General features: G+C 38.9%; 1 protein-coding gene across 2 annotated transcripts in view; it reads right to left on the bottom strand.

Moving 5' to 3' along the window:
- The window catches only part of bach2b (BTB and CNC homology 1, basic leucine zipper transcription factor 2b), a 77,680-nt gene extending 62,240 nt beyond the window's left edge, over positions 1-15,440 (bottom strand). The window contains exon 1 of one of the 2 annotated variants that reach the window (XM_079474354.1): positions 15,350-15,440. Coding sequence is in view for 1 of the 2 variants with exons in the window: in XM_079474353.1 (XP_079330479.1) it covers positions 5,058-5,072 (15 nt within the window). In the remaining variant the exon portion in view is untranslated. Of the gene's footprint in view, positions 1-5,057; positions 5,113-15,349 lie in introns of those variants that run through there. The other variant, XM_079474353.1, reaches the window with a different exon arrangement.
- Between the last annotated feature and the right edge of the window lie 1,024 nt (positions 15,441-16,464).

Raw genomic sequence — 16,464 nt, 5'->3', positions numbered from 1 at the left:
TGAAGAGCGTCTGAATGAATGAACGAGTGAATGAACTTCGTTGCAGCTTTACCCCTGACCCCATCTGAAAAAAGCTCACACTACTCGATAACCCTCTGAGGCCTCCCAAACCTTCCTCCCATGGCTTTACAAAGATATTTTGATGCCAGGCGTGGCTAAGAGAAGTGCATTCCAGAAACAAACATTCCTCTTTTTCCCAAAGTCCAGGCAGTGAGAAGAGAGAGAGACAAAAGGGACACAAAACATGCATGAGTTGGGGAAGACAGCTGGGGAATTAATCCCGTCCCCACACTAACAAACATACCATCAAGCGTTAAGCGGTATGATATAAGGAAGGCTGGGGCTAACAATGGGACTTTTAAGTCGAAATTCCAATTTTTTCAATCAATTTTGTGAGTTTACTGAATAGATTGCGAGGTATACTGTTGACCATCTAAAAGTTACATTGAGATTTCCTTTATTTCATTTCTTTTGGCAGAAACTAGTATATATATATACTATATAGAATGTGATTGTAAAACAAATTTACTATCAGAATATGTGAATATATTTCAGATAATCCATACCACAGCTGCAGTCACAGATGGTATGAGAAAATCCCCTTGTAGTATTCAGAAGGCGGCATAAACATATGGTAAATATCCGTGCAGAGTGCTGAGACTTTGTTCATGCCTGAAGAAATGCATTCTGGGATGGCACTAGAAAAATCTAAAAACATCCTTTTCACTTTCCAATCTTGCAGTATTATTTTTTATTATTTTGCTTCAGTCTCTTGAAGTGTCTTTCATTTTTGGACATGGGTTACTTTCCCATGATTCAACATTTTCTATCCCGTTTATCGGATGGGACGGATAGAGAATTCCGGGCTTGTTGTCTTACTGTCAACTCTATTTATTTACCTTTATGTCAGTTAAAACCTGTATATGACGCTTACTTCTGTGGAACACAAAAGAGGATATTTTGAGATATGTCTCTGTGGTTTTGTGTCCATACAATGGAAGTCAACGGGGACCAGTGTTCTTCAAAATATAGGCAAGTCATACAGGTTTGTATCACACTGAAGGGGCTTATTTCGCGATAACACCGGCTGCTTGTACCTTATTTCGCTTATTACACAGCTACTAGCCACATGAGAAAAATGGACATAAAATGTGAATTTGAAATATACAAAAGCTGTTTACTTTCGGTTTTAAAGTAAGAAATGACGATCAAACGTCAGAAACAGACAAATTGGTTAAATCAATTGTAAATATAATATCATAAATGTTATTAAAAGACGTATTTATAATGAATTTTTGTGTAATATTAAACGGCCCCTCTCAAAATTATTTGCAGCATCCAGGTTACAGGGTGTTATTAGTTTTGAGCAGTTGTTGAAAATACCAACCCTTGGAATGTTGCGACTGGCCGATCAGAATCAAGCATTCAATAATAATAATAATAAATTGTGACAACATGACCCAACAGTTAATAATGTAAAAAAATCTAACGAGAAATTAGGTTTTTAGAGAGTTAACAGACCAAATTTGATAAACAAAAGAGCAACTGGTTTCACCTGGTTACCGAAGAACACCTCAAGACATCTTTCCTCACCTAATCTCATGGAGGAACTTGACACATGATACAGCAGGGTTAAAAATAACCTCCCTCTCTCTCTTTCTACGTGACCTTTAGCTTTGTGCTCCCGTTGCAGCCCAGAGCGCTGAAGGAAGCCTCTTTGACAAGGCAGGAAAAATCCTCGAACCAAAACACACCCAGAACAGGAGATGGTGTCATAGGCCACATTTTCTCACAGGGCAGTAAGATGAACTTGGCGGCTGGTGTCACATTTGAGATTTGTGAAAGAACTAAAGGAAACAGTTTCAACAAAGTTGCGCTAGCAGCAAAATGTTCATTTGTTTATTGAATGCCATCAGTCATTTAGGCAAGTTCAACCTGTCGCATTCAATAGCGCTTTAAATATCAACTGACCCCTCAGGACGTCACTGAAGGGTGTAATCGTGATAAGAACATGACGAAATGTCCGTTCTCGCTCATTTTTGTTCATCTTCGGATATTCTCACTCTATGAATTCCCACGGAAACTTTGCCAACTTCTATGACACAAGAGCCGAAACTCACTGAAAGCGAGCGCTCCTCCGAGACCCAGCCAAAACGAATAAGCACGTGTTAAAATCCCCAAATCTTTGTTATTTGTGTTGATATGCTCATTCCGACTCATGTGCCGGCCCTCGGGACATTACATCACTCAGAACCGGGGCCCCTGCGACAGGGGGATCCTTCATTGGTGTGGTTTCATCAATCTGTGCCTTTTATGAGGAAAGAATGCCCGAGAGGGGCATGGGAGACATGAAAGCCATTTGTTTCCATTGTGAGGCACAAACGGAAGAATCGAATCAATAGTTGAACTCTACGAATCAAACTCTGGAGGTGGTCTTTCACAACTTCTCCCACTCACAAACAAGGCGTTCTGAGTTACACAAGCCATTGCTCTTGGATACAGGAGATGATAAGAAACACTCCACTGGACGGATCTGACGCAGCTGCGCCGAGCATTCTTCATCCACAACATTACAACTCTTTCCCTTTATGGGCTTTTTTTATGTGTCTGATTCATTGGCTGGCCTAATGTGAAGCGCATGAGGTCGTAACGCGAGTAATACATCCCCAGTGACATGACTTAAGAAAGCTAAGCAACTGTTTTAACAGTGTTGCTGAGTTTGTGACTTCTCAGATGAGGAAAATCTAAACAAAAGCACCAAAGGCTTGCAGCTTTCCTTTCACACAATCCAGTCATTCAGAGGAATTCCTGGTGCATGATGGGGGAAATTTTACCCACTCAGAGTTATAAGTGCATGCAACATGCCTCACTATGACATGAACAATGTCTTCTTTCAATGGCTTTACCCCATGCAACACATGCAGAAAAGCACGCTGGGAACTGGGCAGATCGCTGCATAACGGTACGCACATGCTCTGAAGAGAAACTGAAGAGAGATATATGTGCAGTATAGAGAGCATATAAATGTGCAATGTCACTGTTTGTTTGATTCAGATTCTAAGGTTGTTTCAACCTAAAGTTGTGTAAAATATGGACAGAGCCAAAAGCTGGTTTAAATTAAACATCCATCAAATGAACACAGCGCAAGTTGAAGTGTTCCATCTCCTTTTTAAAGAAACCTTTAAGACAGCAAATGTTTTTAATAGGGTTGTAAATTGACAACATATTTTACATTTAACACTTTAAACATTTTTTGAAATGAACTAATATTTAATATATAACACTACATTATCATGTTATCATGTTAAACATACACTCTTAAAAAAAAGGTGCTGAAAAGGTTCTTAACAACGATGTCATGGAAGAACCATTTCTGGTTATACAAAGAACCATCAAGTCAACCGTTCTTTAAAGAACTATCTTTATTACACTTTTATAATCTAAAGAACATTTCGCCATGCCATGTCTCATGTCAAATCAAACCTGAATGATTTTCTTTCTTCTGCAGAAGACAAAAGAAGATATTTTGAAGAATGTTTTTAATTGGCCCCTATTTACTTGCATGGGTGTCATAGAAGCGAATGGGGGTCAAAGCTGTTTGGTTACCATCTTCAAAATATCTTATTCTCCGTTTTGCCCAAAGAAAATCAGTCATGAAAGACTGAAATGAAAAGAAGGTGAGTAAATGATGGGAGTACTTCAAAAATCGAGATACACTTGTGAGGCAACATGACCTAAGATATGTAATGATAGCTAAGATGCAGTATTGTTAAAATAAAGATAAAGCAAGTGTATGCTTAAAACAAGACAAAAAATATATCTGCAAATGTGGTAAGAAACAAATGTTAATTAAGTATTATTTTTTCCAAACTTATTGCCATGTTTCAAAAAACAAGACTTAAAAACAAGAAAATTTTTTTTGCTTCTCAGCTTAACATGTCTTTATTTAAGAGTTTAAGGAGTTTACTAGAAAATGAACATACAACGTAAGAAATTCATTCAGTGCAGTCAGGTTTCTCATGTAACATATCTAACAACCACAAAATTTTCTTCATTCTGTTTTTCTGGCTAGCAAATATCTACGTGTAGAAATCTGCTAGCCAGAATAACAGAAAGAAGAAAAATCTGTGGTTGTTAGAGATGTTACATGAGAAACACATAGAAATCTGTTCTCCAATCTGTCAAAGCTAAGAATGATCTCCTCTAGAAACACCAGCAGGTAAATTGTACAACGGACACACCATCGTCCTTCTTAGACTTGGAAGTGAGTCTAAAAACTTTAAGAACCTGATACAGTATATATATTAAGTGCATGTGAATCCATTAATTTATGTGAGGGTTTAAATCTTTACCTACTACAGCCGTACAAGACATTTCACTGTATAAAAGTTCAGTTAGAACTTATCGTCACTGTCTGAACTTTTAAAAAACTACAATGCGGACTTCATGGACCAGTCTCTATAGATTAACAGCCAAAACTGTTATTCTTTACCGAGTTAATATTAAAGTCACTTTGGGGGTTGATATTTATTCATATGGTTGATAATCGTAGCACCTGGACAGGAAACTGTGAAAAGGAAGTTTTATTTCCTTTAAAAGACGTAAGAGAAACAGACGCGTGTAAAGTAATAGAAAACAACTTTCAAGTATTACAGTTCATACTCAACAAGCTTTCTTCTAAAAGTTGCATGCTTCCGACCTAATAGAACTGATATGGCATGTTTTTGTTTGTCAAGATAGCAGAAGGGCGTTCCAGTCTTCTTTCTCCCCAACCCTACTAGATGACCGCTGGACATTTGCAAGGAGATTATAGGAGACACCTGTTAAACATTGACCTGACTCCATAACTCTCTAAAGGTGATTCATGGCCTCAATGCTTATTGGGGTCTATTGAATCTGGCCTCCAAATCACGTTCAACAATAAAGCCTGATAGAGAACATCCTTGGATAAAACATGACTCTCAGATTTACACTTATAGATAAAGGGTGCACACAGATTTAAAGCGGTAAGACATGAAATGCAAAGTTTACGGAACTGCTAAAATGCGATCACTCACAGTGTTGTATTCCATTGTTGGACCGCTCTGATAGGAGGTAAATGTGACAGGTCCGTGAGCATTAACATGCGTCGAGATGCTCCTGAGTGATTCTGGGATTAATTCGCATGGTACGTTTGCAACAGCTCTCGGCTGGCGCGTGGTGGGTTTTTCGGGGTCGTCGGCACAGGCCTCCTCAAAGAGGAACGTTTCTCTGTGTCTCATCAGTGTGGAGGAAAGCTCCACCTCCATCACGCTAACACACGCCCCTTAGACTTCATTGACTGTAAACCCCAGCCACACTTCCTTTCCTGTAATGAACACTCAATTTGTTATTCTTTCTTAAAATACAAATGATAAGCCACCTGTTTTAGAAAATTCTTTCATGATTATACTTGAAGATAACAGAATTGTTGTTTCTAAATTGCTTGTGTCTTGTTTGGAAAATGATGTACTTTATAAACATTTTTATGTAAAGCACTTTGAGTTATATTTGCATAACAAATTCGATATATAAATAAACTGGCCTTGGCTAATTTGTAAAAATGTTTTGTCATTTGGGCATGTTTTATGGTTAGAAATGTGTTACTAATATGCTATAAACTGAACATGTTTAATGTTTGTCAAACTAATTTGTTTGTTGACATACTGTAATCTGACAAATAATAAAATAAAAGAATACATTTATTTTTTTCAAATTTCGATAAAAATTACAGATTTATTTTTTTACTAGTAAGTAAAGTAGTCACAAGATGTGGGAAGACGATGATTTAAAAAAGAATACAAATCTCTATTATAACTATTTATTCTAAATTTATTTTCCACTAATAAATAAGATTAGATTTACATTTTTTATAGTTTTGTTGGCTTTTGCTTATTTTATCAAAAAACAGAACCTGCATGCATTAATAAAGAATATGCTGAATCAGATCATAATTAAGATCATGAATCGTAAATATTTATATATGAAATTACAATATCATTATACAGCATATTTTAAAGGCACAGAATAATACAATATATAATTAGCAGATTTATCGACAATATAAATAATACAAAATGAAATAAACAATACTGAAATAATAAAAAACTCATTTAAACTTCTGGAACTGGCTTTTCTTTTTTTGTCTGTAAAACATGTAGGTGTGTGTTAGACATTTTTGCCTTTAAGAACTTAGTAACTGCTGAAACAATTTGCCTTCTGGCAAAGGTGGAGTCCTGTATTGCAAGACTTTCCATGTGTCTGTCTGTAAAGCAGATAAACAAACCTGACCAGTCATTTTAGACTTTTAGACATCTATAAATTATCTTTGCATCACAATAATATTTGTTATTGAATACTTGATGAATTAGAACTGTAAGTAAACTTGCAAAACTAAAATAAATAATGCAAAAAAAAACATAATTTAAACAATGAGAGTGAAAAAAGCTAAAAGTAATTGTATAATTTTATAAGAGATCAAATTCATAACACAAAATGCATTTTTTAAATTGAAATAATTATTTTTTCATTTTTATCATGATTTAATATTTTAAGAAAAAAGTATTTAACAAATTGTAGTCACCTATACTGTGTGCCATACCGTGTATGTGTGCAGTTAAACAACTGATGGACTTAATTCAAGAAATCTGTTCAATATGAATATTTTCTAAACCACTACAAATAATAAACCCTAAACATAAACCCTTTAGGCAATCTAAAATAAAATTTCTAGTATTAGTGTTAGCAAAACTTGGGCTGCTAAATAATTTATTTAAACCAGTCATCATGAGACCCGTTGGGTCTTGGACTCATTGACCCGCGTTACTTAAACCAGTTGACTGTAAGTTAAGATCACGGCAGCACAGAGCTAAAGGTACATAAATCCGTCTATACTTAATGGTGGGTGAACTAGCTCCTATCAGCTACCTGATAAATCCAGCATGACTCCGACCAGCTGGCCATTTATTAACAGGATAGAGGGTATGGACGTGTCGCACTTTACCATGTGAACATTAAGTGAGCATGTCGGAGCGCGCCCCCATGGGTGGCAAAACACTCAGCAAAATGACTGCTTACAATATCAGGAAACGCAACATTTCATTGTCCAGAACAACTTGATTCCTTTCCGTCGAGTCCAGTTGCTTGTAATTTCCCGGATTCTTTTTTTTCTCCTAATCTCCTCAGCCATTTTGCTGGGTGTTTTGTCACCCAGGGGAGCGTGTCACAGGTCGTGTCCCGACATGTTCACGTGGTAGAGTGACGTCAATGCATACCCTATATAGAATATGTATAGAACATTCTAAGCATTTGAGGTCTGTGGTTATGACCATGACACTTTCAGGCTAAGAAATTGTAATTCTGCCCTGTGCACACCCACGTCAAGCTTCTCACCTCAGGCCAAGCAAAGCAGCAATGCCGTACATCAAACTCAACTATACGGCTGGAATTCTGAAACACTAAGTTTAATGCTTTCCATTCCGCAAGTCAGACAGAGTGCATATGGCAAAAATATGTAAAATGTGCTGTTTTGGGTGTATACGTGCTTGTCGCTAGCATTTGTTGTAATATTTTGTGGTGGTAAATGACGTACGGTTGATTCGCCCCCTTAATAGAGGCAAAACACCACAAAAACATCTACGATAAAAAAAAAGAAAAAACATCTAACTTTTTCTGCAAGCCACACTGCACGAGCTCAGCCAATGAGATCTTCGCGCCAGGCAGCATAAAGCCACCACCGGTACAAACTGTTGATTTGGTAAAGGCACACCGATTTACTGTACATTCAAGACAGGAAGTGGTCACACCGCCCCTGCTGCTCCACGCCCCCTCTTACCCCCCCCCCCTCACCACCTGTGCAAGTCTCACCGGATGCACTCACTCGTACACACCTCCAGCTGCACAGAGTAAAACCACATATCATACTTGTTTATATTCATTCACACCCCAGTGCCCCACAAATCATTAATTTCATACAGAAGCTATCAAATGTACAAAAAGTGGTTCTCCACACTGCATACAACTGGTTTCTGAAGAGTCTGAAGTGGTCCGTGAGGGAGTTAGGCCTAAATGATATACTGAAAAAAATGCCCAAGAAATCAAATCATTAGAATTAGAAAATAATTGACATTACATGAATTAACAGCTTAAGTTAACATTGGTTTACCATAAACCATTTCTGCCGTCTCGCTTTAATAACACCTGTTCTCCATGCGTTCATCAGAACAAAGACATTTACACAGATTTGGAACACCTCGAGGTTGAGTAAATGATGAAAGACTTTTATTTTGGGTGAAGTATCCCTTTAAGGCAATTTAGAGCTGCAATCCCCAACTTTTGCCTCTACATAACCATCTCTGTTCGAAACATTAAAGCTGCAGTTACTTTATATACTTACCTTTACTATATTTGATGCTATATATTATTGTTATTTAAAAGAGAGCTTCAAAAAGCCTTTTAACAAAGAGAACTTTAGGAAATAAGAAACAGGTTTATTACAAAACAATACAACACAAAGTCAATTTTTCTATAAATTTTTGTCATTGTTTTAATAAACTCGAACTTTTTTTACATGATAAAACGTTCATAAAACTTGTTTTAGGTGATTATAAAGCATGCAGTGGATTTGAAACACAAAAATGCAGAAATATATAAATATTTTCTAAACCAGCTTATAAATCTCAGCCAGAGTAAAAACTTTAATGTAAATGAAGTTTAATGGGATCGTTCACCCAAAAAAGAAAATTCTGTATGCCTTTATTCTGCAGAACACAAGTGTTAGTGAGTAAATGATCAGGGAAATTTTCATTCGTGGGTATCCTTTTAAATGAGATTTATTGTTTTGCAATGGCTGCTGTTTTGCTCTATATTTGCAGTGCTGGTGGTCAACCACTGATCTACCATATAACAAAACTTGACTGTGGTATTTTCAGAATATTTTGACGTTTCCTCATGCAACTGTTCAGACACAAAAAATGTCAAATTATAAACATTAAGCAGCAACACCTTGCTGCACAGCTACAAACGCATCCATCACTCTCGTGTAATGTGTTAAATGCCTGTGATTAGTTTATGTTGACCTCTAGTCTGCTGAAGCAGTATTACTTATTCATGCGTATTCATACAGGCATTCATCATCCACACGGTACTAATAGACTGCGGTGTAGAACAGCCTCTGCGCACACACACAATGGGAATGTTTTGTTCTCCTCTGAAGTGCAAAGCAATACAAATAAATCCGTCTGGGAGGAATTCTGACATTTGCCAGAGCTGGCGTTGTGCCTGCTGAGTCGCTGTGGCAAACAGAAAACAACACGCATCAGAAAGAGGTCCACCTTGCTGCCAACCTAACACCCACCCATCCTACTCTCACTTCTTACCCCTTACACTTTCTCTTGCTGTCTCGGTGTAAAACAATGACCTCACCAACATACCAGGAATCCGCTGATTGTTTAAAATACCTTCCACTCTTATGAAGTCAAGTCAGTTTTTCCGATCGACTGAGAGCGAGAGAAGTCAGAAAAAAATGGAAGGGAAACAAAATGACCTTGGCAGGAAGTTAAGTATCAAGCTCGATACGCAGTTCATTCAAGTACTTAGTTTACTTTTCTAGAGTGCTGCACAGACTCCTTGCAATTTAATACAAAGAAATGGAGATTAAATTTTTTCTGCAAGTTATTGTTGGCTAGAATTCTTAAAATCCAGAAAAGAAACAAGTTGCCGAGAAAGGTTAGAGAGAACTGTTTGACAGCATACCTGTGCTGTGTTCACCTGCGATGAACCTCGACGGCATCCAATGATGCAGACCGAAGAATAAAAAAACGTACGACTGTATCAATCTTACTACCAAGACGGGCATTTTTCAACGTTATATAATTATAAAAACTGTTTGAAGGTGGGCTGTATTCTTGCAGGGGGAGGAGGCAAAATGCCATTTACTTATATGCATGCGGGTATTCGTCAATGTGACAGATGGCAGGGGAAAACGTGTGCAGTACATGTGTATGTGCTTTAGTAAGTTGTGTGGTGTGTAGTTTATATTTAGACTAGGCATCAATATTGACACAGCACACTGCGTATGACTCACTTGTCACACCGACACAGGCCGGTTGACACTCCTGCCCCCCCTACAGGTTTCCTTGTTCCTATTGTGGTATGAAACCACGTTTATTTGTTTGTCAGATGCAGTCTGCAACACGGCAGTCGATACAGTGCTGTTGGTGATGTGTACATATACGGTCATAGACACACATATATAACTCATATACATTTATGAGCGTGTGTGTGTGAGTGTGTGTAAGAGCCTGAGGCTGTGCCTGGCCCACATTCACATCAGCTCATAGAATGGCTGTTTTCAGGCTGTAGGACACTCCTGCCTGCTTGACTCAAGTCACTCATTTCTTGTGTGTGGAGAGAGAGAGAGAGAAAGAGAGAGAGAGAGAGAGAGAGAGAGAGAGAGAGAGAAAAAGCTTAAGGCGTCGGAGCACTCAACCATTGATAAGGTGGCCTTGGAGATTTCAGCCCACAGCAGCATATCACAGCATAAATAATTCAGTTTGAATGAAGATTATTTTATAAGAATTTTTTCTGCAAAACATAAAAGATAATAATACAATTTGCTCTATTGTTAGTGAGTCAGCACACAGAACGCGTTGCGTTGGACCTAACTGCTACATCAAAGTAGGACAGACTGAGTCAGCCTTGTTTCGGTCCAAAGCTTCTATTGGTTAAACTCCTACTCTTAGGAACGCACAGGAGATAAGGAGAGAGATGTCTGGCACATGGGGAATGTGAGAGTGAATGAGTTGCAGACTTTGAGTGTAGCACGGTTACATGAATGAGTGTGTGAAAAAGGGAAATGAGTTTGTCCGAGCGGTGAAGTGAATGTCTGAAAGATGGAAAGGGAGCGACTGGGCTCTCTAGCACTCCAGCGCTTCTCCAGTTGCATGGCACATGTGACTCAGCAGCTGCAAGCATGGATATTCTGACAGGGATGACAGCTCCAAATTTAACCATAGAAAACACACACACAAACAGGGAAGCACTTCTACAGAAGTCTCCAGGAAGCGATTTATACGTATTTGGGCAGCTTGCTTAAGTTAGATTATAAATGAACATGTGTTTGAGTATATGTACAAAGATTCAAAAACCAGACTTGTAAACTGAAACAGCACAGTTTCGCAATGCCACAGAAACAGAACTAAGAAATGACTACAGTTGATGTGTTTAACCAATTACAACAGCAAATGAGTTAACTATGATACTTATCATGATACTTATCATCAAGATCTAAAACTGCAGCGTCTGAAACTACATTCTGCACCTAATACAGGTGTGGCAAGCTTTCAGTCGACACACTGCCACGATATACATTTTAGAAACATGTCATCCAAATGTCAAGTTAATGTTTTTACCAAAGGTTTTCAACATGTCGATATTTCCTTTTATAATTCACGGAAATCCTAGGAAGTATGTTGTCTCTAAAAAAAATTTTTGTCATATCAATAACGTATGTATTTTTCTATTTTTGATAATAGAAAACTTGTGCATAGACTGCAATTTTTCTGATGCCTGGACTGTATAATCAGGGGTTTAGTTAAATATAAAAAGATGGTTCAATATATTGGTAATAAATACCTTGTCCGTGAATTCATATTTCAAGTTTTGGAAATGTCACATCCATAACCCCGGAATTGTCCATTTGGAAACAAAATGACTTGGATGATATAAAAAATTATTAAACAGGTCAAATGACAATATGGTAGTTACACAAAACTATAAACTTCAGAGCTAACATGTGAGAGAGTCTCACTACCAAAGATCCAACAAACACACACATACTAATCCCGCAATTAAACTTTAAACCAAACTCTCACCAAGAAAGTTTTTAAATCAAAGACGTGAACTAGGTGTTAATTGCATTAATTCATCGCCAAGCATAGCCCTTCAAGTGGAAATCTCCTTCCACGCGCTGCTGTAGGGGCCGAGAGAGATTGTTGACTGTTACTGAATTCCCGGTGTGGTTAATGGGCTTCCTTTCAATCGAACGCTTCCACTATTCCAGCCATAAACTTCCTGCTCGTTTGCGCTTGTTGTTTTATACTGGAGCTCAATTCAGACCAGATGTGGACCAATCTTTTTTATTTATTTGTTTATTTGTGCTTTTAACACGGCTTATAAGATATTGGATGACTGGATGCAGGGAAGAGAGTCTGACGTTCCAGTCGAGCAGAAAATGTGGAACAAACTGTTCAAAATAGCAAACTGCACGACGGAAAGGTCAAAAGATATCGCACGGGTGAACAGATTGATCCTTCGACTGATGTAACGACATGGGTAGACGATCCTCAAAAATTCGCTGACAAAACAGTCCAATCAGGATTTCGCCTGTGGCAACAGCCAGAGTGATTTGTCTTGGCACAACCACAGATGGGTGAACACACAGAGATTCCCTCCGCTGTTCCAAAGGCTGCGGGTTTGGTTAGTGATCCTGTCACACTCTGACGGATGATGCCAATTGCTGCCACCCAAAATGCCATGCGTTAAAAGAACAAGCACCGACTAAACTACAATGGCTCAGCTTTCTTATTCTCTCTCTCTCTCTCTCTCTCTTTGCTTTTTTCCTTTCAGAGGCTGGAACTCGGTCAAACATGCCTTTGTGCTGACGTGGGATGGCTATGGGAACATGTTTTCAGGCTCTTATTCTCCCTGCAAAGTGCTTTACTCCTCAGCTTATTTAAACAGACAGGATAATGCTAAAACTTCTTGAAAAAACTCCAGATCCCACATGTGTTGCACCCCTTCTACACTATATGATGCATGGGTGTTTAAAATGCACTTAATCACATATCAGTCGGTCATTAGGGAGTGATGATATCACTGTTTATTTTCCTACTCTAAAGTTACCCGACGCTATCAGTAAACTTAGCAACCATGAGCTAAGCTGTTTAGAAATGTTATTGTCTGTCAGTCCATGAATTATTAGCACGGGGAATACTTGCACAAAAAAACTTGGTTACTTTCTCCTGAATGTAAAAATAATCTTACAAAATATTTATAAAATCTGCAAACAATAATAAAATAATATTAATAATTGATTTTCACACGCACACTTTTTTTACGAGTCAAATATTATGAATAGTTCTCAGGAATGACAAATCCATTCTTTCATAACGAGTTGAACCGATCAATAGTGAGCAAATTCGTGAGACAAAGACACGAGCGCCCATAAAATGCTGAGGGTGGAATATCACTAATGCAGGCAGAAATTAATGAAGCTGGTAATTGAGCTGCATTATGCAGACTAACAGGATCAGACAGACACATCCCAGCTCACGTTATCTTTTCATCACTGTGCTGACAGGGCTTTTTGCACAGCTGACTGTACGAAAACGTACATCTAATAAAAATCTTTATAGTCTTACATCATAGATGACGAAGTGGGTTTTCTGCGTGGATAGTCCAAGTCCACCCATATTTTTGGTCAAAATAAAGGTTCGGTTACGTCACGTGCGATGCAACACAAGAAGGGCTATTTGTTACACTCACAGATCGATGCTCACTTTATCAATGGCCTGTTTTAATAAATGAACTATATTAAAATATGAACGACTGCATGAGACTGTAAAGAACAATGGCGTCATAGCCTAAGCTTCGATTATGCGCGTTTGTGTCAAATCGATGTATAAAACTGAAGTCATTACAGCAAATAAAAGCGGCTTTCGATAAATGGTATTGAACTTGAACGCAGTTCAAGAGTTTTTTTTTTTGAAAGGATAAGAGATTTTATTAACAGGTGAGTATTGCAAATACAGCTTATTCATGATGACGTGCTTTACTAGACGTTGTTGGTTTAACAATCAAGTATGCAGACTATTTAGGGCAAAGGGAAAGCAGCCTGGATGGTTCACTAGCGCGTGCAGACAAAGGACTATAGGCGCAGCTTAAACTGCTGCATCACCTCATTTCATGCCCTGATGATAACACGTTCACCTGATTCATTCACGCACATGTCAACAACCGATATCCATAAATGTACTGACTGAGATCCTGCGCCGAAAGACCCACAAAACCACCGATACGTGGCGTTTAACGTCAAGGCGTGTACGTTGACGCGATGTGGTTTACGCGGGAATAAATACACGAATGACATGTTTTGATCCGGCAATAAAACCGCCAAGTCATTCAAAACAAGTTCAAACCCATCAACGTAACACAACGACATTATGAGCGATGAAAAATGAGCGGTTACACTTGAAAAGCAGCCTTTATTTACGGACGTCTACGATAACAAGGGTTGCATGCGCGACGATCAAGCCCACGCGCATAACATCCACCTCTGCTGTGATCCATTACGCGAGTCGCGTTCATTGCGGAACTGAACGTCGTAATGCGAAACACCTGCATAATTGAGGGAAAGTTCGTTGTATAACGCACACCGGAGATCCGGCATTCCAGCGCGTTAAAAGGGGGTCCGTCGCTCCTTTAAACGGCAGTCTCGGCTGATCGAGACGTTTGCGGTGGCTGCTGAGCCGAATAAGGCTCACGGTCCCTTACACAGCAAATATTCTGCTGATTTAATGGGGATCAATGAGTGTGTAATGTAATGGCCGTGGCGCGCACCAGAGATGCGCTGCGCGGAACAAAGAGATCGCTTCCAATTTTTACAACCCACTGCAGTTAGCACATTTTCTTAACAGCATTGTGTTTTATCGGATTGCTCTTCGAAACAAAGATGAGCTTGCAGTAACACACTGCCCTTGTCCCTGTCAATAATCGCACTCTTAAAACAACAAGCAACAGCCATGGATGTCAAATAAAGCGCTGGTATTTGACAGTTAGACACACTGCTCCCCCTGAGCCGATAAACAACAGACTTCAAGTCATCCATTCATTGGGAAGAAAAAGGACGTAGGCGGGAATCTACATTGGGGGTCTCCGTCGTTGTTGTGTCCCCCCGCCTTGATCGGTCAAGGCCGAGTGACAACTTCTTTTCTCTACTCGAAAACAAGAGCCATGCCTGACCCCTCCTCCCCCCGGGATCGCGATGCATCCCATACTACCGGAGCGCCGCTCGCTATTGTCAGTGCTGCACAACAGGATGTGGTAACCTTACGTTACCGTTTAAAAGGGAGTGTGTGTTCGCGCCGACCACAAGCAGAACCAGTTAAAGCAAACCCTTCCACGCACGCTCTTTTCCTCCTCTTCTGACTATATATTTTGACACAACCCGGTACCCCGAAAAGCACAAGTTTACAGCTTCCCCCTTATGACAGAATTGTATATCATCTCTGCAAGATACGCATCGAAATGACCAAATAATCATGCAGCTCACCTTCGGACTATAGTTTTCCTTGTAATCCAGCCCTTTTGTCCGTTTACCAAATCTTCACATGATGACTTCCTTGCAGACTCCTAAAGCCCCCGGGCTGCAGGGAGATCCCGTTTTGCGGCTCGCTTTAAAATTTTTTTTTTCTAAACTAGAGGAAAAAAACAAGTTTGCGTTGCTGAAACAGTTGTTTTTCCTCGGCAGATGTGTGTTTGTGTGTGGTGATCTGTGCAGCGTGCTGCTCCGTCTCTGTTTGTTACACTCGAATGAAACGCCTCCTCTCAATCGCTACATTGTTGACATTCGCGAGCTGACGTCACCTTATCCCTCATTCACAACATAGCGCGCTGCGCATTGCGCTGCTGCCTCCAGCGGCAAGGCAACTTACTCCAAATATGTTCGCAGTCGTGCTTCGCGAATAAGAGTAGCGGGTGAGATGTGCAAAACAGTCGGCGTGTGTGCTATGTTCTTTTTCACGAGTACTGTCTGATCCCGTAGTGCGCGAGTTTATTGTGACTGATAATAAAGACACAGAAAATGTGCGTCTGTAACCAGGAGGTTTGAAAGATGTGACCCAGTGTGGGAATTTGATTTACTGTTTTGTACATAAACATCCTGTATAATGTTAATAGAACATTGTTTTCTTTAATATTGACGAGTAAGACAATGACTAAATCAAACTTGAAATCATAGTGAAATTAGGGGGTTCAAATTGGACATATACAAATGTTGAACAGTGTTTTCTAGGATGTTATCAGGGTTATTTTACTAAATTTGATAAATCATTTCATAAATATTTGTCTGCATTTTATTGATATAGTTTCAGAAAAAGATCAATAATTAATTTGACGTATAGTTGTAAAAATATAGTACAATCACTAAGGAGGAATACTTCACCCAAAAATTAAAATTCTGTCATCATTTATTTACCTTTTAGTTGTTCCAAATCTGTAAAAATGTCTTTGTTCCGATGAACGCAAGGTCTGTTTGGTCATATGCGTTCTTTCACATATCTTTCTCTGTGTTCTTCAGAACAAAGGAATTGATACAGATTTGGATCAACTCGAAGGAGAGTATGACAGAATTTACATTTTTGGGTGAAGTATCCCTTTAAAACAATA

Source organism: Barbatula barbatula (assembly GCF_947034865.1).
Source record: "Barbatula barbatula genome assembly, chromosome: 15".
In the NCBI taxonomy this organism is placed as follows: Eukaryota; Metazoa; Chordata; class Actinopteri; order Cypriniformes; family Nemacheilidae; genus Barbatula; species Barbatula barbatula.
This window is presented reverse-complemented; position numbering and strand designations above follow the sequence as displayed.